The sequence below is a fragment of the Cryptomeria japonica genome, chromosome 3 (genome assembly GCF_030272615.1).
Source record: "Cryptomeria japonica chromosome 3, Sugi_1.0, whole genome shotgun sequence".
Taxonomy (NCBI): domain Eukaryota; kingdom Viridiplantae; phylum Streptophyta; class Pinopsida; order Cupressales; family Cupressaceae; genus Cryptomeria; species Cryptomeria japonica.
The window spans coordinates 453,266,930-453,291,606 of NC_081407.1; the positions used below are offsets into that span (position 1 = coordinate 453,266,930).

Sequence of the window (24,677 nt, forward strand, 5' to 3'; positions counted from 1 at the left end):
GCGGTAGGCAAACTTGACTGCTTAGATTGTAAGTCAACAAAAAACATCGACCCAAGGTACTAAATACCACAACACTAAGGCAACCATGTTTACCCATTATGTCAACCTTCATCATAAATTTCCATGTTCTTATACTATCAATATTACAAAGGATTCTCCAATTAAACCGAACAGATAACATTTTATCATTGCATGCTTTCATCAATGGTAACCATGGAATATTTCTAGGTTTTAGCTATTATCAATCCCTTGAAACTAACATGTGATTCAAGATAAATATGAAGAGAAAGATTATTAGCATAATTCTCATAACAATGATGATATCTCAGATCATACTTTGTAATGTCCCCATTTTAGGGTTCTCTAGCTTGTAGTTGGCTTTGACCTTCTTGGTTGGTGTTTGTCTTGTCCGAGGGGTTATCTGATGTTGCCAGTGAGCTTAGTTACTTTTAAGGACACTTATGCTACTTTCTAGGGTGGTTTCTAGTGTTTGGTGTGTTATCCAATATTCCCTTGGAGAGGCTGCCTATTTATAGTCACTCAGTTGCCTTCGTTTCTCATTATTCATTATTGTGATCACTCCAGTGGAATTAGATTTCAATTCTGATGCTTTTTGGTAGTTTTGCATAATAGGTGCATTAATGCCTTTATTTTAATTACTTTACTAAGGATGCTTGAATCTTATTAAATAATTTTAAAATCACCTTAGTGTTATAGCTCATCAGAACTGAGATGAAATTTTTTAAATGATTGATGCACAAACTTTGGATCTTGTGTATCATAATTATCATATTTCTAATAAAAAGGTTTTTTCGGAGCTAAAATGGAGTTTTAATTAGAAAGGTGAATTTTTAAATTGTGCTTTTCAGAAGGTTTGGCGGGAAAAGTATGAAAGACATCTTAGGGGCTCATTTGGCATTATGCAAATTGATTTCTCTTTGGGGAGACTCTTGAGGTTTGGGGATTGAACTTTGTTCATCTCAGCCTTTTGGAGGATGAAGACCCTCTGGAAGAATATTGACTCTGGTGGTGAGAAATCCAACCTTGTCAATGCGGTGAGATTCAATGATCTCTGTGTGTGGGAAAAAGCGTTGTAGGACTCAGAGTTGAAGAGTTTGGTCTTCGATCAGCTTTTCCAGGTTTGCTAGATTCAGAGGTTTAAATTTATGCAATTTGCAAGTAAAGAGTAAAATTATAAATCTGTTGTCGGGTTTGGTGAAAGAGCAGAAGTTTATTTGTGTTGTGTGTGCAGATGAAGAGCAGAATTCTATAAGTGAAGTGTGTGCCATGTCTGAGAAAATAAAATAATGTTTTGGCTGAAGAATTTTGCAGCCATCCCTTTATTTCTGCCCACAATTGGAGCTATACTCTTGGTATATGGGGTTGATATTTATGTAGGAGGCTTGTAAGCCTCAATCTAATCACTAGAACTTTATTTTGGTTTTCCTAAGCTAACACAACATTAGTTGAGGAAATTGCAGCTAGTTATTATCTTCCGTAGCATTAAAGGGGCTTCCTTGCTGGTCAATGCTTTTGGAAAGACCCAACCAAATGATATGTGGCACTAAACATCATCAAGGAAAGCAAGAAAGGGGCATAGATTCTTCATGAGTCTGGCACAATTTTTGGTGACTCTTTAAGCCAGTGAAAACAGATTTTAGAGGCTACAATGTCAAATAAGCAAGGCGAGGATATCAGCTGATGGGGTGCAATTCCCATTGGAGGCTTGGCATTAAGCTTTTTGAGTCCTTTCAAAGGCTTTAACGCCTCCTATAATTGACATTGAAGCACATAATAGTTCACTGGGAGGATTTATACTCTTTATGGATTCTTGAAGCTATAATATGGACATTTCTCTTATATCTGTGGCATATCTGAAAACTCATTATGAGCTGTTCATTCCTTTCAAAGTGGAGATTGCCGAGATTTGTACCACATTAGAGCTTGTGCTGGATATTGATTGTGGCATGAAGCTATTAGAAGATTTAAGTATAAATTGAACAATCAATGCTAAGTCCTAGCATGAGAATTCCTAATACAAACCTGATCGATTATTCCATGTATTAAGTTGCAGATTGCTGTTGTGATTTCAATGTCTCGATCGGGGTTGATTGTCAATGGTTTTGAGGTCAGACCTTTGTTTATGTTATTTCCGAATAATGTAAATCTGCAGCAAACTTGTGATTTGACCAATGTTCCATGGAGTTTCTTGACAGAGGGACGTGGGGGTGGGTTTTGGGGACCTAGACTTGAGGATGCTGAGGGGACGACGAGGTGACGGTGGAGGAGCAGTGGTGGGGAGGCAGTGCTGATCTATAAATAGAGGCTGATTGAAATCTTCAAGGTAAAATTTGCAATATAACATCTCTGTGATTGCCTCATGAAAGGCCAAGTAGTTTTCACGGAGTTAAAGGTTGTAATCAGTATGTAATGGCATGTGCCTTATATAGCAAGCAACCCAACGACATCCTCAATGGATGTGGCAAAGGTAGTGGAAGTGGTGGCATTGTGGGGGGATGTTTCCCCCAAGTCTCCAAGTCTCGGAAATATCCCCCTATAGGGGACGTGGGTTTTTTTGGAGGGGACATGGGTCTTTTTGGGGGGATGCGGATTTGTGGAACACTGGATTTGACATAACTCTATAATCTAATGATATTAGCAGATTCTTGTTTGAGAATATAATTGTTACCTTTTTTAAGAAATTATTGCAATTTAATTTTATTGATGAATGCCATGCATTATGACTATTGAAGAAACCGATGAAATTTGGGAAGTCATAAATCTGCTATCTTAGACTTGCTACTTTCTATATGTGAGCAAATTATTTGACAAAATTCCTTTATCGTTAAATTGGTGAAACTGCAAAAATATTTGGTAGCAAAACAGAGGTGAACATTTCATACTTTTCTATAATGAAAATGAACACTTATAACCCTATAGGATCCAACTTACTATTAGACAATCAAGGATTGTGTGTTAGGAACATGAATGCAATATGTTCTTATATGCAATCTCCTCATAACACTTTGTTGAGTTTTATAGTTATGATTTTGCTATTAGGATTCAACTATGTAGTTTTTGAGTCAAACTCATTGACTCATATTTAACAGGTAGTGGTTCACATGAACCCATTTCTCATGGGAATGAATGGTCCACTTAACACTCGTTGCATCTAGGTGATGCTCGTAGGGGTGAAGCAAAAGGACTTCCTTGGAGGTAACCCATCCTAGTACTACTACAACTCAAGGGAACTCAACATGGAGTTTCCACCAAGATCAAGCCCATTTAGCTTGCTACCTCATTTGCAAAACCTTCAATGAGTGGTCCCTTATGAAACATTCATTAGAGAGTCTACTGTATCTTATCAATTTATAAGTAGGAGTTTTATAGTGTCATTATATGTTTTTCCCATCGTGAATGTACAACATAATATGGTTCTAACAATGTTTCCAAATGTCATCTTCCAAACATGTATGGAGGTGTCACTGTGATACATCAAAATTGAGATTAAGAGTGAAAGGAGCTATAGGTTCTTGCCTACCATGGCCATCCAATTTTGTTACACAGATAAGGTCCAAATGTCCAATAGCATAACCATTATAAATAACAACAATACATATGTACCATACATATCACATAACATAAGAGATGTTTGTTGGCCAAAATGCCCTAATATTGATTATGCTTAGGCATATAATAATTACCCTTAAGGCATACCAACACCATACAAAACTGCTCAAGTAAGAAAGCACTCCAGCAATATCTCCAACTCCACACAATATTTTCAACTCCATACATCATCTCCAACTTGAGGTCCCAACCAAATAGGATCCATCTACATGTTTGATACCCATTTCAATGATATTCACCTCCTTTATATAGATATCCCATCAATGATAATGGAGAGGTAAACCACTAATCCTCACATAGGATGATACCCATTTCCCATTATAACTGAACTCCACAAATTTCCTTTTTGACTCAATGTATTTAACCCAATACAACTAACTAATGAGAATGTGTGCCACATATTGGCATCTCCATCACCCATTTACTTAATATCATATGCGTAGGTACATAACATACTGTCTCCCTTTGACATTTTTTTGTTCCAAAAGCATGAGAAGAAAACAAATATTTTGATTTCTTTAAAGCACAGTGCATATGATGCCATGCTTCATCATCCAAACACTCAAATATGATTGTTATTACACATGGCATAATCTCTAGTTGCCATTCATGGCATTGTCTTAAGGCTGCACGGTTGTATTTGACTATTCCATCAAAGTGAGGCTTTTTATGCAGAGACTTTTACTAATTTTATGTTGCTCTAAGAAATACACTAACCATCTTGTTAAATGCCTCTAAAGAGAATATTTTGCTAACTCATTCAAGTAGAGATGGAAATGCATGCATAAAGATGGTACTGCAGTGAAATACTATGGTAATGATAGACAACATAAAAGTAGCGTCCCCTCTGTTTTTGTATAAGGAGACTACATATGCAGAAATGGAGGCTTACAATGAATTCCAAATCATGTCTCTAGCTTTAGGCCTTCACTGTCATATGCAGTCCATTGCTTAAGTAATCTTCTTCAAAGGTTTTGTCCAAGCGCTTAAGAAATTCATGCCATTACTCAATATGCTTAGCTTTATGATGCAATTCTTGCTTATATGCAGAGATGTAGTTTGCCAAAGAGAATTAGACTCACATATGTCCAATATGCTATACTATTGTTTTTCAAACTTTCTTAAGTTGCCATCAAATAATAGGTACAATAAAGGGCTATAAAAAGAATCATATTTGTCATTCACTATCAAATACAATAGTGGGCCATCATGTTCCAAGGCTCAAATAGCATACCAAAACCTCATAAGACAAGTGCAATATCACTTTCAAATCACATAATATTCTCCTGCTTTCCTTTATTACAAGTACGATAGGGTTTTGTATCTCTCTTACAAACAAGTTGTCAGAATGACCTCAAAAATTGCCTCCTAAGGCTGTACAAGTGGTAGTATCTCAGCATGAAGAGACTGAACATTAAAGGTAAGGATGCACATGAGGCTTATCACACATCAAGTTTGTTATACTGATTCAATTTTTTGTTTGTATTGAGTCATCTTTTGAGTCAAATCTTTGCATATTTCTCAATTTGTGAGTCATCATCAAAATCTTATCTTTCATAATCATGTATCTAGTATTGGTACTCAAATTTGCTATCCCTAAAAACATTTATGTTTAATCATATTTATAGCCAAATGGCAGGTCATTTTTTTTCACATCAGTGTAAATAGAGTAATTACAAGATTTGTCTCGTGAAAATTGGAGTTCAGAAAGATGAAAGCAATGAGAACTTGAATTTTTATTGAAATTAATGTCTGAAAATTAAAATATGGAATATATGTAGAAGAAATTGAAATTTGTGAGTTAATTATTCAAAAATTGGTGTTAATGAACCAAAACTGTGACCAAAAAGCAAATGGGCAACTAACTCAATCAAGCACTAAAATAGCATGTTTTTCTTTTGCCAAAATGAAGTCGAAAACAAAGCAAAGTGAAAGATGGATATCAAATAAAATGAAATAAAGGAGAAAAAACTATGTTACCCCGAGTTTCCAGGTCGGGGATGGAAGGAGACAGTGGTACGCATTTCACTTTATTTTGGCAATTTTGGGGACAGCAAAGGGGACGGCTAAATAAAAGTAGGGAAAATTAAAATATATAGGGAAATTTAAAATATTCATATGAAAACATGGATAAAGCATGCACATATACGTTATAGAACCTTAACATATAAGAACTAGCAGAGTTCTTATGCCAAATTTGGGTTAAATTGAGAGTCAAAGTCAAATTGCTTATAGAATTCATTGTCAAAATTCACTGTTAATATGCAGAATTTGTGGGGACATCCCCTAGGAGTCCCTTGTCCCTGGGGTGTCCTTGGGACGGGGACACCTAGAAAAAAAACCGGGGACGCGTCCTTGAATAACGTAGAGAAAAAATGATGAATCTAAGCTCTTAGCTCAAAGTGATGCCCAAGGCAAGATAGAGGATCAGTTAAAACAATTTAAGGACAAAATTACAAGATCAGAGCCCTTGATTTATATGGATGCTCAAGAGGAGAAGTAGAAATAAATATAAAGTAATTTCTATATTATTTTCAGAATATGGGGATAGAATTTCTTTCAAAGCAATTATTTTTTATTATTTTTGAAGCTTCAAGTAGCTGCAGCTGGAAGGTTAGGAATATGTGTCATTTATGCATATATTGTAATGAGAGTTGATGGCAGACATGCTGCAAATATTGTCATTTGAGTTCGAGGTTGATTAAATTGTTTAGGGTCTTTGTATAAAGAATGTGAAGTTGAAGCTTGGTTATGCTAACAAGGCCATTTGACTAGAATCCCAATTGCTGTAATAGTTCAAGGAAGAATCCAATTATAAAGAATGTGAAGTTGAAGCTTGGTTATGCTAACAAGGCCATTTGACTAGAATCTGTAATGTCCCCTTTTCTAGGTGACATGAGATGAGCAGGGGTTGACCTACCATTCGAGTTCCCGTAGGTCAATGACATGGTTAGGGGACTCATTCTGAGGGTCATGGAGCTTTGCAGGGGCTCTGTGAGCCGTTTTGGACCTTCAAACGACAGTTCCTACATTTTAGGGAGGTCTCCTATTTTTTAGGGAGAACTGGCAGTTGACTGAATGACCACCTGGGGGACCAAGGAGTAGAGCAAGATCCTTTTGAGCAGTTACAGGTGTTTGGAGAGAGGTTCCTACTTTTTAGGGCGATTCCTTATTTTTTAGGAGGTTGTGGCAGTTTCCATATTTAAGGTTCCACGGGACCATACCATGGTTTCAGTTTCAGGAAGATTGGGTGTGTTTCCTAGTTTCTAGCAGCATCCCTAGATTTTAGGGATGGGACTGCCAGTTGGCCCATCTTGTTCGGCATCAGTCACAGACAGGTGACAAAGTCAGATTTATGTTTGGTTGGTTATTTTGGGCTATTATTGGATCTATGGAAATATTTTAATATATTTAAATATTTCCTAAGTTAGCGATTAAATAAATTAAAATAAGGCTACGTATATAGCCATTTCGGAGTAATAAGGGGTTTTTGGTTTCATCTGGTTTATATGCCTGTGTTATAGCTCGTTGGAAAGGTCTTGAACTTTGCTACATGATTCTCACCTCCCAGAGTCTTTTTGGATGCTTGAAGCTATTTATTCGCAATAAAGTAATATTTTTCTATAGTTTGACGCCATAATTGGGAAAGTGTCACTTTAATTATAAAGCGCAAGCTTTATTATTCTTTATGGTTCGACTTGCAAAGGGAAAGGAGTTACAAGGAGATGAAAACCTAATTGATAGCATCTTTGATCATTTTGAAACTTGCGAATTTGGGAATTGCTCTGGAAGAGTGATTTTGGTCTGGGACGCAAACCCCAGGTCTGAGTTTGCTGGGACGTAGCCCTCAGCAGGAGTTGACAGTGGATTTATCCAGGATTGCACAGAGATTGTTAGAGGTAGAAGACACATCTTCTTGTCTTGAAGATTCAGCGTGCATGTTGGGGATTTCAACAGGGCAGCTGGTCTATTTCAGCTGGCACGTGATTTGCAGCAGCTTCCACGCCTCCTTTGCAACCACGCCTTGTTTGTATGTTGGCTTGAAAGGTTGTATTCAGCTTATTTGGTCTTCCTTGTTCGTTGCTAGTAATATTCCTCCATCTGGCATCAATCCAAATTGAGAACAGCTCCAAATAAATGTATGGATTCTTGCTGAATACAAAACTAGGTTATTTGCCTAGTATGATTTGTATTATTTTTAGATTGCTTAAATGTTCTTACATATGAACATTGTTTACTGTTTTGTTTCACAGTTGTTGCTATTTATCAATTACTTTACTTATAACATCAAAACCCAAAAAGAAACAATCCCTTTCTGCAACTTCTGTCTATTCTATAAGATCACCGGAAAATTACAAAAATATAGTATGTTTAATTAAGAATTTACAGCAGCAACAGCAAAAGGATCCATTTGGGATCTTTCAGAATCCCAATTGCTGTAATAGTTCAAGGAAGAATCCAATTAATAAGAAGTATCTGTTTTAACTTTGTGTGACATCGGTGTTTGAATATATGAAACAACTTTGAATGCTTTGTAATAATTAATAGTTTTCATCCATTCTCCTTCTAGGCATTGTTATTTGTATATGTTATGTTGTCTTCAAGAGAAAATTAATTGTTGATACAACTCAGGATCTTTCAATCCTTGGATAGTATTCTTGTTTACATTTTAGTTGTCATGAATTGAGAAAATTGAGTTGTGAGAAAGTAGTTGTTTAAAGTCTCGTTGTTTAACCTCTGAGATTAAAAACAAATTGGTCAAGTTTGCTTATTTATTTTATCCTTGTGCAAAACCGCGAAGAATAGATTGTACATTGTTCGTATTAGTAGGGTTGTTTTTTTGCTTTAGATTTTAGAGAAGATTAGATGAGGGAGGCTTTGTGAATTTAAAGAGAGGACCTCCTCATCCATGGTGCTGTTTTGTGCTTTCACAAGAGTGACAAATTGAAATGCTAACTTGTATCATTTTTCTTTTATTGTCAATGTCTTTACAGGGCCAATCAAAGGAGCTTTTCGATGCATTAAAGGAGATGAAGAATGGAGCTTGGGTGAGGGAGCACATGTAACAATAATTCAAGTTATGAAGGTGTCTAAAAGTGGTCTTGAAGCACTTCATAAGCCTTATGTCAAAAAATTTCAAAAAGTGAAAAATTATCTCAAATATTACCAAGAGTGCGACATAAAACCAAATAGCAAAAAAATTGAAAAGATGAAAGTTGGGCAAATCATCCCTTGCCTTGGGCCAAAGGACCAAAGGTGACCTTGGAGTGTGCTTTGATATATTATGACCAGATTTAAAGAATACTTAAAAACATAAAATATTTCCTAAGCAACCCAAGGCGCATGTTGGTGTGGTTTTTGTCCAAAATGTTTATAAGATGGTGCACAAATGGCTCGAGGAGCACACCAGCAGTTAAAATGATCAAGCATTGAAAAAGTTAAAAAGGGGGCATAATCATTTAAAGAGTGCACTTTGTACGAAGTTAAAAAGGCTCCCTAGGATGTGCTGTTTGGAGTTTTTGCCACACGTTTAAATGCTGAAAAGGCAATCAAAATGCAAAGAGCATGCCCATTAGAATTGGAAATGATTTTTCATAAATAGGGAAGCATCTTTCTCCTTCAAATTGGGTTTGATCACCCTTCCTTCTCATTTCAGATTTGTCATTAACAAAAGGAAGGATAAAAGTTTCAGTTGCAGTCATTCAAAGGGACTGTGATTTGCTCCTTTGATGCATGATTGTTCACAAGGGGACAGACAGAAGTGGCTTAAATGATTACAGCAGAATTTTCAAACTTTGTTGATAGGATTTTATTTGTTCTTTTTCAAAGCATATTCAGTAGGTCTACGACATTGCTCCATTTTTAGGCACCATGGGGAAAGTTTCTCGCAGATTTATATCATTCTTTGAACAAGAAAAGGTAGTGAATATTAGCAGTCTTATTCAAACATCTGAAGTTTTGAACAAGAGGTTTATTAGTTTAATATCTTGTGATTCATCTATTCACATCCTACGGATTCAAAACTTTCAGTTTGTTGATTTGTATGACATCTAAGATTTGAAGGGTGGATTTAAATAATAAAGATGGCAGAATAAGCAAGAGTCCTCCCAACCAAGAACATGCATTCATTCCAATCATCTAGATTTTTCTATACTCTTGGAATATCACTTTCAAGTTGTGAATTGATTATCGAAAGGTCAAGGACATTGAAGTAGGGCACATGAAGATTTAAGATGTTGATTTGGGGTAAAAGATCAAAAGTGGTAGCAAGGTTGCATGGAGGTTACAAGATTGTGGGCTCATCAAAGCCACTTCTTTTCCTATTTCTGAACAAAATCAAGAGTTTGTGATCACATGTGGCCTAAAAGGAGGGAGTTTTGTATGGTGAGCTATCAAGTCCTCACAAAACTTGATGTGGATTCAGTTGAAAATGTTTTACTTTGCTGATGTATTGAGAAACTCAATATATAAGTTGTGAGGAGTGTGATTGGATATGGGACAAAAGCCTTCAACTTTACCATAAGCAACTTCGAAAACACTAGTTGAAAGAAGAATCAAACAGCTTCCCAAAAATGATAGAGAGAATGATTTTAGAGATATGTTTTTGTTGATGGTTACATTATTGAACTGCACAATAAGGAAAGAGGTTTAAAGATGGTTCATTGGACAAGTAGAAACTTCAACATGTTGAAGGATATGCAATTGCACAACAAGAAGGGGTAGACTATGGATAAAATTTTGCCCCTATAGCAAAGATGTAACCTTTTGGCTGGTTATATCTCTTGTTGCTCAATTTGGATAGAGGGTATATTAAATCAATATTAAAAGTACCCTTTTGATATTTAACAAAGGAGGTGTAAATGGTGTGCTGTAAGGATTCCTTGTTCTTAGCGAAAAACATTTGGTTTGCAGAGTGGTTATGTCCTTGTATGGACTTAAAGTTAAGTAGGCTCCTTGAGCTTGGTATTCTACAAGTTATCATCATCTTGGAATTTTAGTATTTGAAAGAAGTTATTCTAATCTCAACCTTTTGGTCAAAATGTACGGAGATGACATAGTGATCTTGATTGTCCATGTTGATGATCTTGCCGTTGTTGGTTTTAGGGCCACTAACATTCAACAAATTGAAATCTAATATTTATTTTGTTTTTGACATGATAGATCTTGACTTTTACATTCTATGCTTAGGCGTAGAATTTTGGCACTTGTTCATGCTAATTTTGTCTCATGAACTAAGTATGCCAAGGCATTCCTAGAAAAAATCAAGATGATGCAGTATAATACAACATCTACACCTATGGAAGTTGGGATTAAACTCTCAATTTATTTGATTTACCCTGATTTCTGAATCAATGTATTGTTAGTTGGAGGGCAGTTTGATTCATCTTTTTACCACTTGACCACATCCATGTTTTGTAGTGAGTTGTTTTTTTCAATTCGTGTCCAAGCTACAATAGTGTTGATGTGTATTTTGTACACAATCATACACAGAATAAAATACCCAAGGGTACCTTATCCTCTCTTGAATAAAGTCTCTGATTGCTGAAGATGTCGCAAAAAAAGGATCAATCAGGGTGACTCCAATGTTCTTTTATGTAGGGTCTCTACGTGTGGATAAGCACCAGTGGTCGTTGTGATTGCTGTTTCATCAAGGGGCCTTACGTATCCGAATTGCAGGAACAAGATTTCCTAATACTAATGAATTCCAAAAGATCAAAAGGGTAAGGCTTGCAAGAGATAAATTCTAATCTAACTTTAAAAATGACTGAATGCGGGCAGGACTTGGTAAGATTCTACCAACTTCAGTATTGCCATGAAATAACAACTCAACTGAAATTGATGCGATCTTCTAAGGTAACAAATGATCTTTCAATTCATCAAGGATCATGGACACAACCACGAAGGCACATATCCAAAGCTCAATGACGATTGAAGGTTTAAGTAATTCAAGTCTCTCCAGTTGACCACACAAGGCGTTCCTACAATCAGTAAGAAGCTAGTAGTTTGGAATGCGAATCCCACCAAAGATCAAGCCCAACACTTAGTCCTTCAAACTGAAATACTACTTTGACTGAGAATGATTCAAGAAAGTAAACAACCATGAAGATAACCACAAGAATTGCAATAAAACACCATAACTTCAATATTTTATTGATCTCAAAGCCATCATAAACAACAATTGTTTGAAATTCCTTCTTCAAAGCTCAATCTTGCTACAAAATAACTTGCTTCTCTAAAAACTCTAAACTCTAATTATTTCTTATTGCTCTCTCTTAATTCTATATCTCTCTATCTCAAAATGAAAATGAATGAGGGTATAAATAGCATCCTCAATTACAATGAACGGTCTAGATCAAAAGAAGATCAATGGCCAAGATTATGACACCTAAACCCTAATTAGGGTTTATTACAAATAGCCCCCTTTTTATTGAACAATATTAAATGCATAGCCAAATATTAAATTTGGCACAAAAACCTAGGAGACATAGACCAATGATAATTAAGGTGCCACATCATCTACAACAACCTTTCTTCTAGAATCTTATTCCCTTTCCAATGCTCTTTCTTAGCATATGCAATGAATCTAGACACGATTCCTTCGATCTCAGCAACTGGAATCTCGGGAAGATTCCTCATTCGTTCCTCCAAGTGGATGACCTGATCGAAAGCCTTGAGAAGATCTGTGTCCCATCTAGGTTCAAGTTCTTTGATTTTCTCAATCAAGAGCATGGTAGCAAACATCTGATCCCGTTGCTCATCTGTAATAACATTCTCATCTTTGCAAAAGATGACCTTGACTCTTTCTTCTAATTCTTGCAAATCCACATCTGTCTCAACTGCAATCCTCTTGCCAAGAATAGTACATAATACTTCAAACACCTTGTCCTGGATCGGATGGATAATCTCTTCAACTTGATTGCATTTGTTACTGATGTCCTCAAAAAGAACTTCCTTCATTTGGAGTAAAGTTGACCATTGGAGTAAATTGTGAGATCCTCCATCCATTATCTTCTCTTGTGCTAGGATCTTCCTTGATGTTTGTCTGATTACTTGCAGGACATGAATGATAACATCTTTAGTATGAGCAAAGGCGGCTACCGTTATCATTAGGTTGTGGATGATCTCAAGAACCTGAATAGCCCGTTGAATGGTCTGCATCATTCTTGTTGCAAATTCAATAGCAACTGTATGGGATTTGTCAATCCAAGAGCTCATAAGCTGAACCAAACTCTCGACTCTCTCTGCCTCACCAACTGATTCAAGGGGAAGTGCCTGCGCAGGAGATACTGCTGGATCCTGATGCCTCAAAGGCTGATTGAGATGGCTAAAGTAGCCTCTCCAAGCACCGACCTCTCGCTCAAGCTTTCTATTCTTTTCCATTTCTTCTCTAAGCTTGTCCTTAAGTGCCTCAAATGAATCAGTGGCCTCATCCAATGTCTGCTCGGCTGTGAGTGGACCAAGCTCAAATGTCTCTACATCATACTCCTCTGCAAGGATTTCACCTTCATACTTGTCCACTGCTGGTGTAGCTATCTGTAATTTCCTGGATCCTGTCTCATCTCTGATCATCTTGGACATCTTAGTGGCCTTCCTCTTTTCTGTCACTTCCTGAGAATTCCCAACAAGGCTCTCTAAATCAATCACATTATCTTCGTCCTCGATCACAATCACCCTTGTTAATCTCTCTTTTAACCAATCTGGAATGGCAGATCTTGTTTCTCTAACCTGTATCTCCTTAGGCAATGTTTCTTCTTCTCTGAGAGGAGATGTCACTTCGTCATCGTTCTTGTCTTCATGTAGCTCATTGGCTTGGAGAGATCGGTTTGATGAACGTTGAGGTGCCTGTCCTTCTTCATGTTTATCGTTCTGTACCATTGATTCCATAGATTCCTCCATTTCAAGTGTCTTCTTCTCTTGTCGAGAAGATGTGCCGGATGAACGATCTCGGTTGGCCTCTGGCTTCTTCTTGGAGGATTCCCTTTTCTCAGGTCTCTCTTTTCTCTTTGAGCCTCTAGGATGAGGATTACCCTCACTTATGCTTCGAAGGTTGCCTTCGCTTGTGCTTCTGGGATTAGGATTACCTTCACTTACACTTGCTCCTCCTTCTCCTGGCCTTTCCTCCAAAGTAAAAGTCATAGATATGCCTTGCTCTCTCAACTTTTGATGTTGCACATCAACCCATCTGCGAGTACAAGACAAAACTGGAGCCATCAAGGTATCTAGATCCAAAATTTCAGGTTCATTCCAATCTAGCCTCACTGCTTTGCTTTCTCGGTCATAAGATGATTGGAGATGTCTGCCACTGTCCTAAGCTTGGTCGGCCACTCTGTAAATTTTGCATTTCCTGATGAAGTCTAAAGGCAATCTGGAATGCATCTTTCTTTTCACTTCAAGATCATTTGAGAGATTCATCACAAAGTCCTCTACCTGAGGTTCATGTCTGTATTTCCTTCCGACTGTCTCCTCTATATACCCATAAGGATCAAAACTCTCTCTCAAGGCAAAGAATGAAAATGAATATAAAGCTAACTCCTTTTCTGCATCATCCATGGCTAGAGCATTAGGACATACCTCAACTGAATTTCCTAGTATGATAGGCACAGGAACTCCATTTCCATGCCTGTGTCTGAATGCCTTCGCATAAGCTGCCAACTGTCTAGTTACCTCAAGTAACACTATTCTGTCTGTCGGATATCTTGGCAACATATAGGGAGGTGAAGGACATCCATGAACTCTAATATATGTAAACTTCTGAAATTGGATGAACCAAGCACCGTGCCTCTTTACAAGCTCTTGTGCATCTTGAGATAGCCGATTGTGAATCCCGCCTTGCAATGTCCTGGTGATGTTCATCGTGAAGGTATCATTGACTAACTTGTAGTCACTTCCTGGAGGATGATGCAAATGAACATAGGAATCACAAACTCTGACTTCCCCGGGCCCTCTTCCAATCACTCCTCTGTGAGGTAGTCCTGCATATTCAAAACTCCTGATCAAGGCATATATGATGTATGAACTCATGTGGAAAGACTTGGTAGCCTTCAGTCTTCTTAACTGCATGTCCAAGCAATGGCTAATCATTCTAGCCCAATGAATTGTTCCTTTTCCTTGAACTATCACTTGGATGAAGTAGAACATCCACTTCTCAAAATAGAAGGCTTGAGGAGCCCCTGTAACTCGGTTGAGTAATGTTATCAAATCTCTGTACTCCTCCTGGAAGTCGATCCTATGTGGTGTGTTCGGAATCTTGCTCAGGCGAGGACGACTCTTGAGTAACCAATTCTTGTTGATGATGCTCAAGCAAGTGTCTGGATCATCTTCGTACATGGACCTGGCTCCTTCTAAGCTTTTATAAATCATATCTTTATGTTCTGGCAGGTGAAGAGCTTCACTGATAGCCTCCTCTGAAAGATAAGCCAAAGTGTTTCCTTCCTTGGACACGATCGATCTCGATTGTGGATCATAATGGCGAGCACACTCGATCATCAACTCATGGCACTGGATTGCTGGAGGGAAGCCGACCGCCTTGATAATGCCACTTTCAATTATTCTCCTTGCGACAGGTGATGGCTTGCCAATGTAAGGGACCTCTTGAAACTTCTTCGTACTGAAGTTTCCCAAGTTGGTATCTCCAATGTTGCTCCACTTCGACACGATCTTGGTCTCCAATTCTTCGTTCTTTTGATCTTCCTTCATGAGGGCTGGACGACTGGTAGATGCTCCTGCCTTTGGGGTCGCCATTGTGACACCTACACAACATTTCATAATGAGTAATAGATTTTGCAATATAGAAATATAGATTAAAATTTAAATTTAGGAAACTTCATGATAAATCCTTGAATTATCATTTCCTAAATATAACGATGCAATTCAAAATTCAAGATTGAGGCTAGGACGATTCAAAATTCAAAATTTGGACAAGGGAGATCTTGCCATACCTTTCTTGAGAACTAACTCTAAAAAGATGCAAAATTAGGAAATTCGCCTAGGCAAAATGAAGATTGGAGTCTTCAACGTGAGCTTCTCCTAGTAAATGCGCCTCCTTTATTAACTTCACCACCCTTGGGGTCTTCAACGCCTTAAGGGAAAATTCGCTCCACCTCTAACCACAAACAAAGTTTGCACTCCTCCTTGGATGGAAATTTCGCTCCTCTCCTTGGATCAAAATTCGCTTCCTCTATTGCTTCTCCAAAATCGCATGTAACAATGATTGAATGATGTTTTAAAATGCTTCAAAGTACCCTTCTTATATAGGCGCTCACCTCCTTATTCTCACATAGGCCGACTTTTGGAAATAAGGCAAATAATAAACAAAATTTAAATAAAAAGGAGGCCGACTTTTGTAAAAATATAAAAATATAACCCCAAGCACTCTCCCTTTTTATTTAATTTAATAATTAATTAATTTAAATGCCTTTGTAATTAATAATTTCGATTTTTTAAAAGGCTAAATTAATTATTAAATGCCTTATGTGCTATTTTTTAAATGCCAATTTAATTAAATATTTCAAAGTTTATCGAAATTAGCACTTAATGTAATTCAAAAATTATTGGCGCCTAAACATGGGAGGAATTTGGGACATCAATCCATATCGCTCTGGTCCCTGGGAGAGGGACAGGAGCGCTCTCCCTTTTGGATTGATTTTCACGTTCAAAGTCACTTCCTTTATGTCCAAAATGGGATCTTCATTCGTAGCTTGGAGTTTGATCTATTCAATTTTTTGAATGAATGCCCTTAGAACCATTTTCGCCCTGGTCCCTTGGTGAGGGATAGGAGCGATTTTTGCTTTAACTCCTTGGTCCTTGTTTTTTAAATCGTCAAATCAACTTGCGAGGTAGGCAATGATCATCCTTGTTTGTTCTACGCATGCCAATCTTGTCCTTTGCAAAGCAAACTTGATATTCTGGAGATTTTCGCCCTGGTCCTTGACTGAGGGACATGAGCGATCTTTACATTTTAGCCAAAATTTGTTGAGTCTTGGGGTCAATTCCTTGTTTATCATCTTCCTAAAGACATTTGGGATCTTGCATGACCTTGCCTTGACGTAGTTTTTGAAGGGAACGGTTGACTTTATTGAAATCGGACCTTGCCTTGACGTAGTTTTTGAAGGGAACGGTTGACTTTATTGAAATCGCTTTGGTCCTTGACTGAAGGACAGGAGCGCCATTTTGTTCTTTGTGCGAACCCTTGATCATATCAACTTCCAATTGCCTTCAAAGCGAAAAACGTTGTTTCTTATTCCTTCTTGAGTCTTGCAAACGATAGTAGTACTCCAAAATACTAGGCAATAAGGCAAATTTGAGGATTTCGCTCTGGTCCCTGGGAGAGGGACAGGAGCGCCTTGGGCAATTCCATCAAGTTCTCGGGTTATTTACAACTTCGTTCCTCTTTGAGGCATTCCAAACATCTTTACCATCATGTGCCTTGGCCTGGACTCAACCAAATTCGGAAGGGAATGCTAGATAACCAAGATTTCGCCCTGGTCCCTTGGAGAGGGACAGGAGCGAACTTGCATTTATAAGCTTATTTGTGTTTTGCCAACCTTCAAGATCATCTTTGACGGATTGGTTGGGTTGCCTTTCCTTCATCTCAAGCTTGAAATTCGCCTTTCCTTCGCCAAAAACTTGTCTTTTAAGAAAATCGCCCTGGTCCCTGGGAGAGGGACAGGAGCTTCATTTGAAAATCACCCTGGTCCCTGGGTGAGGGACAGGAGCGAACTTGTACCTTGGGTCGATTTTCTCCTTCGTGATCCATTCAAGTTATATTCAATGGGCAAAACGTACTTCATTCGATCTCTTCCAAATCGCGAAATCATTTAATCTTGCAAGAATAAGGCAAACTTGGAGTTCAAGCTCCGGTCCTTCAGTGAGGGACAGGAGCGAACTTGTCATCTTAGCATATTTCCTCGCTTGCCAATTACTTCAAATTATATTCAATGGACAAAACATGCCCTCCTCGATCTCCTCGAATCAACAGATTGTCTTGGCCCTGCAAGGACAGTGCAACTTTGAGAAACAAGCTCCGGTCCTTCAGTGAGGGACAGGAGCGATTTTTGTCCTTAAGGTCAAATGTTCAACTTTTATTGCAAACGACTAAGTCTGGGTGCTCCATCATGTTGATTTCATCTCTTGTTGCGTCCCTGATGCTTTAGTTCGATCAAAATGAGGCCAAAAATGCCCTAAGTAAGTCATTTTGCCCTGGTCCCTGGGAGAGGGATAGGAGCGATTTGACCTTAAACCTTAAAAAACTTGCCATTTTGAGTCTCAAAAAATCTTCAAAACCTTCAATCCATGCTCGATTGTATCTCTTGGCGACCCTGCACAAGACAAACGAAACAAGTCAATAACCAAGATGCATAAAATACCAATTTCGCCCTGGTCCCTGGGTGAGGGACAGGAGCGAACTTACCTCTATAGGCCAAAATATCAAGAATTTAGGCTTTCAGTCACTTCACAAGGCACAATTAGATCATATCCAAGGCCAGGGGTCAATTATCAAACCTCCCAAAATTTGGTCAAAATTCACCCGGACAAAATTGCACAATTTCCATCATTAACACTAGGTAAAATTTGAACTTGCTTTCAAAATTCCGACTGGACCTAGACAGACTCACCTGACATCCTGACAGACTCATCCTATTTCAAAATTGCAACCTATGGGAGGAAGCTCAATAATCTTCAAAATTTGACTGGACTTCGGCTTGAAAATATCAACAGGAAACCCTAAGGCTTAGCCCTAGTCCAGACGACTCACTCACTTACCCAAAACCCGAAAAGCAGAGAGAAGAACAGGCAAAACCGAGCAAAGAAGAGGGGGTCCCCATTTTAATGGGGCGATGTGTGAAATGATCACATTAAATAGGAACATTGGCTGATAGTGTTCAGTAAGTGAAATCTGATATTTGTTCTGTTTTGAAATGATAGATCTTGGCCTCTTACATTATTGCTCATGTAAAAAAATTTCTCACAAAGAAAGGATGCCAAGGCACTCCTAGAAAAATTTATGACAGTAAGAGTGTAATCCAACATCTACACCTATGGAAGTTGGGATCAACTTTCAATTGCCACTAGTCACTGAATCATTGTCTTGCCAATCGGAGGGTAGTTTGATTTATTTACTATGACTTGGTCCCATCTATGTTTTGCAGTGAGTTCTCTTTCTAGATTCATGTCCAAGCCACAAGAGGACCATTGGCAAGTTTTGAAACATGTGCTTTGATATGTCAAAGGAACTCTCAACTTTGGCATTCTCTATTGATGATTTGTAGGTTTCGTGCTATCTGGATAAACTGATTTTGATTGGGTGGGATTGCTTCATACTTTAAAGTCTATAACCTTGTGGATCCAAAGCATTTTCTTGGCAGAGAATGCTGCAACCTAAGGCAAACATCAGTATATGTTGTGAGGTAGTCTGGTTGTGGAGAATATTGGTTGATATCCAACTTGACCACACAACAAACTCACTTTTTAGTTACAATCAGAGTGCTTAAGATGGTGAAGCATACAATCTGTCATGACAGAATCAAGAACATTGAATTTCATTGACACTAATATTTGGTTGGTTATGATGACATCTGTCTTTATTGCTCGCCTACCAATTAGTAGGTTGCTGACGTGATGACAAAATCTCTTGGAAGAGATAAATTTGTCAAACTTAGAAAAATCAGGGGTTTTATCTGGTTTATTCATCAAGGGGAGATTAAGATAATATTAAAAGTTTAAAGAATTTAGCTGCTTGAGTTTGCTTGATAGTAGGCAAATTGTTTTACCTAAACCAGAAGCTTGCTAGTTTGTTGCACATTTTGTATTTATTAGTTGGCTTCCTACCTAAATAAGGATGTATATATAAGGTAAGGCTACTGTGTTTGCTTCAGTTTCTTACTCTTATCATTGCATTTTTTAGTTCTTTTTAAAAATCAACATATGCTACCATTCATAGTTCAAAAACACTGCGAATACACAGAAAATCTCAGGCCATGAGTAATCACAGGTAAGACTTGTGACAGATTTTAATAAATTGTGGTGCTTTTTCTCAGTAAAAATAACAATAAATTGCCTAAACCTTGCAAACCTTGCACCTTTGATAAAAATTGCTGAAAGTCTTAAATAAAAAAAAAGTTTCAATTTTTAAAATTTTTGCTCATTATTTTCAGACATGATGGCAGAGCAGCAAAGTGTGAATCACGAGCAGTTAAGTGTGACTGCGAACTAGGTTTTCAACAGTGTTTCACTAATATCGATGATTTTTCGCATCTGTGGATAGTTTATGATTTTTTGGTCTATGAAGTGGACTGAATTTTAATTCCGATATATGTTGAGAAAATCAGTAATTGATTCATAAATTAGTAATATGCATGTTTTTGGAAGCTTTTTTTTTTTTATTAATGTATTTTTTAATGTTCGATAAATTTGTCAAGTTATTGCTGAGTTTTCCCGAGTTCCAAGTTTTTAAAACTTTTTGGTCAGCTGAGTAATTTAAATGATTTCTGTTTATTGGTCTTATTTAATCTCTGGTCAACCTTTTTATGTTTCATCATTATAATTTATTCCTGGATGAGTCATATAGTTTACCACTAACGAAATGGAAAGAAATGTTCAACAATTTCATGTCTTCAATTAGTGATACTCAGTTTCAGACATTTGTGTAATTGACTTTTTTTTTGTTTATCTCAGCTTACAGTAAATGGCCCTGCTGAAGTAATACCATCTTCTTTAAGAAAGATTGAAGCTGGCTTGAAATACAACATTCTTGTTGCTTTCTCTGTTCAAACTCTGTTTGGTAGAGTTGTTTTGAGCTTGGCAAGAGATATCTGTACTGACCAAGCAGGGAATCCTTTTATGAGGAAAGAGAATTCCAGTTTTGTTATTCATTTTGGTGAGTGGGAAATTCAGGAAAAGATTTCCTTTCATTGAGATGTTTGGTATATTAATTGGGAATTGAACAGAAAGACTTAAGATAAATACTTGCCTTGTTTCCAAATATGTGCATTTTTTGAACACAAACTTTTTATTATTATTGCAATCGACTGACACTTTGGCAGAAAAATTAGGCTTTCTCATGTTATCATTGCTTTGTTTTACACTCCAGTCCCTTTAACCTATTCTTGGCCGTTTTGTGTACATTAACATATTTTCTTTCTTTATTTCTGTAGCAGATAAGAGACCAGTTTATGTCAACTTATGGACATCAATCCCAGAGTTACAAATGAATATTAATAATGAACTGCGGACCGTAGAAGCTACAAACAAAGTAGATAGTCTGAAAGTCTTTTTGGATTTTAATAATCCGATAGTTAATTCAACTGCAGAGGTTCTGAGTGTGTTGCACTTGCAACCTAATACTGGGATACTTACGCCCATTCATCGTAAAAGTCATGGGAATCGAAGGTTTGGTTTTCAAGTAAGTGATATTATCTTTTCAATCTTAATCTTGAAGTTTTGTAGTTACTTTAAAACTAAGTACAGAATCATGTTCAGATGTTCTGTTTTCTGGTCAATCATGACATCCTTTTGGAGGTTGATTGAGTGAGCCTAGAAATATTTGACATACAGCACATTTGGGTCATAATCATATCAGAATTGCTTCTGTTCTAAAGCTAATTAAGTTATAATCCCTAATATGCCGTAATAGAGGACTCCATTGTCTCTGAACTTGTCCCTAAATGTGTTTGCTGAGTAATTTTAAATAAAGGTCACGAAAAGGCATTATATGCCGTGATTTTGCTAGGTTGAAGTTTTAGCCTCTTTCATGTGCTTATCCTTCTGTTAGAGTTGTTAATATGTAAAATGGTTAAATGTAAGGCACATGTACTTAAATTATAAAAGCACATCGACAGAGAAAATAAATACATAATCTTGAAATATACTAGTCCTTTGCAAAAGTTAGTAAACAGGGACCATGTAATTAAAGGTTAGTTGACTGTTAGACAACTCTATCGCTTTATGTATTCACCATTTTCATTTTCTGATGTAATTGAAGCATAGGACTAATAGCATTACTCTTTCCCTTTTTGAGTTTGTCTTCTGTCTTTACCTGCTTTTCTCTCACAGGATAAGCTTTCGGTGTTTGAGGGATTGGGGAATATAGGGTAGGGTTTAAAGAGAAGTTGTATGGTTAAGATGAGAGGTATTTCTATATTCCGTGTCTATAAAATGCACATAAAGTAGCCAATGCACAAAGGAGCATTAAAAGACGTACGAAAACAACAAATGTGCGACATGAAATGTAAGAATTTAAGGTGTGCACAAAAAATATGAACAAGTGGTTATAAATAACTCTTTAATACAGTTGGAGACAGCTTGCAAACAATTAGAATTCATTTCCGACCACCTAAGGAAGCTTTTCAAACAATGGATGTAGGAATTTTGGACACAATTGTTAGTAGGATAGAAGCAAATAGTTAGGACTATCAAACCATTAGAAAAGTAATCAAATTGCCATAAAACCATAAGCAGCAGGAGGATCCAGTATGTTTGAGAGAGTATGTAGAATGGCCCTAAATTTGCAAGATGGCAGAAGTGAGAATGCCAAAACTGATTTGGAGGCATGATGAAATTTCTTGAGTTGTTTTGGCAGTTTGGAGTCACTAGAAAGTCTTGTATATTTTGAAAATAAGTTTAGGGGCCTTCAAAAGGGTTTGGTTGTCACAAGAAGAGTTAAAATCTTAAAAATAAAAGTACCAAATTGAGGGATGAGAGTTAGTGAAAAGAGGATGGAGCAATGGTTATAATACAAGAGTGATTAGTATCAATGTTACAAGACTCACTAGTACTTGCCTAGATTCGGTGAGTCTCAAAACGAATAGGTCGAAACAAGGCCTTGGGACTCATGACTCAAGTACTTGATGAGTCTTTTGACTCATTGGATTTAGCATGTCTTGATGGGCAAATAGAGAAGTTAATGAAAATGAGGAAAAAAGGCATAAACTATTGAAAATGCTTTAATATAAAGGCATGAATTTTTTTTGAGGGTTTGTTTCGGATGGTTAAAAGTGATAAAATTTTGAAAAATGGCAAATGTCATGATAGTTTGTGTGGTCTCAAATGATTATGGGGATGAGTTTAAGGAATAGGTTTGTATATACATACAATTATAATTCTATATATTAAAATTATAAAAACAATGATACTCCTAATTGCCAATAAACAAAATATTTAAGGAGCTCATAAATTGTAAAAGAGGAAAATAATTTAGTGATTTGTCAAATGTCAATGCACAATGGAAATTGCAATCAATATCCATTAATCTTCATACTGTTTTCATTGAGAGCATTAATGCCAAAAACTGATTCAAGTTCATTTGAACCACATTGAGTTACAATGCCACTTCTACTAACCATGTCATATGTAAAATTTGTCTCATCTAAAGAGATTTTAGCAAGTTGTGCAACGATAACGTTTAAGGTGGTTCAAGAGCTAGATCCCAATTCCTCATCACCCCTTCATTGTTGTCAAGTTTCTTATTTGACAAGAGATCCCAATAACTAGTTGACATTTGGGAGTGGAGACCCCGATGAGATTGAAGGGAAATGCCTCTGGTGGGGGTCTAGGGGTAACACATTCAATGTTTATTATTCTCTCACTTTGTTGTTGAGGACCTAAAGTTCAAAACACATTCAAAGTTTATGATTAAAATATTTTCTATTGCCAATAATCAAGTCTCCTCTCTTTTATTTGTGCAATTTTGTTTTTGTTTGTGTTATTATCCTTTGTACTATTACACGCTCAATCTTGCAATAAAAAGCTCAAATTAAGGCCTTTGAAACCACACAAACCTTCATGGTGCATGCCTTATTTTACAATTTTATCACTTGAGGGAAAAACTAGGTATTTGGCTCTTTCTTGGAAATGTTGTATTTCTTTTTTTTTCCCCTTTTTTCTTTTGTGCAGCCCTTGGATTCACTTGAGTTCGTTTGAATTCGCCTTAGGTTTGCCCAAGCCATCTTGGACTTGGAGTTATATCCAACCCTTAACCAAACCCATATGGATACGGGGGGTTGGGGTTCTATCAAATCTTGCAACATTGAAAAATAGTTTTATTTTATTTTTGCATGAAAAGCCAATACAAGGAGTTTGAGGAATGGAGAGGGTTACCAATTCATATCACCGAATTCATTTATTTTGAGATTGAACATCGTTCATCTTTTTTCCCGTAGGAGGAAAACCCTTTTGCAATTTTACAAAGAGTGGGTTTGCAAAGAATGGATTTGAGGACAAAAACCCTCCTTTTCATTTGGGTAATACAATCCAAGGATTACCAGAGTGCTGAATGTTTACAATTTTCAGTTTGTTGATTGTGGAGTTCTTGGTGATCATCAATGCAGAGTTAATTTCTAGATTTCTTAGTTGTTTTGTAGTTATGTTCCAATTTCAGTTATTTTCTGTGGGATTTTTAGAATATTTTTCAGGTATGTGATTTTACAAATTGTTGTCCGTTCGTTGAGTATCCAGATTTGTAAGTTTGTGAGATGATCTCAAATATTAATTTTATTGAGTTTCCAGTGTAAGATCTTCAATATTATTTTAGGCCATTCCTTGGCTGGCCCTGATACCATATCTGTTCTGTACAATATAACTGCTGTTATTTTCATTTTAAAGGTGCTGTACAAGTTACTTTCAGCCTGTCATACCTAAGGTAGAGGCCATGATTTAGTTCTAATAGGTTCTTGTATGCGTTTTGAAGATAATATTCTTTGTTTGAAGCACCAAGTACTAACATGAAGGGAGGTGTCTGAAGTTAGGTGAAAGGTTTATTACAATGTTGTTGCTACATATTGAGTACAAGCCATAGTTGCTGGAAAAGAATTAAAATCTTTCTTTGTTGCTACATTTCTTTAATTTATCAAGGCTGTTGTACGTGCTAGGAGGTGCAACAATTTATCATAGGTGTCAAGGTTTCATGCTTGTTCATTGTGAAAGTGAAAAATTATATATATATTTTTTAGTTCAGGAAATTATATATTCTTTTTTCTTTTAGACTGCAGGAATCGGGTAGCCCCCCTATAAATTGCAGTGCACCGGGTAAACATTTTAATGTGACCGGTGAC

At 36.9% G+C, this 24,677-nt stretch overlaps 1 protein-coding gene across 8 annotated transcripts in view; it reads left to right on the plus strand.

Moving 5' to 3' along the window:
• Positions 1 to 24,677, plus strand: part of LOC131069102 (uncharacterized) — a 156,250-nt gene that overhangs the window by 41,040 nt on the left and 90,533 nt on the right. For 6 of the 8 annotated variants that reach the window (XR_009112232.2, XM_058007652.2, XM_058009025.2 and 3 more), the window contains 2 exons: positions 20,305 to 20,506; positions 20,784 to 21,031. Coding sequence is in view for 7 of the 8 variants with exons in the window: in XM_058007652.2 (XP_057863635.1) it covers positions 20,305 to 20,506; positions 20,784 to 21,031 (450 nt within the window). In the remaining variant the exon portion in view is untranslated. The remainder of the gene's footprint in view (positions 1 to 20,304; positions 20,507 to 20,783; positions 21,032 to 24,677) is intronic. The other 2 variants (XM_058005701.2, XM_058006968.1) reach the window with 1 other exon arrangement.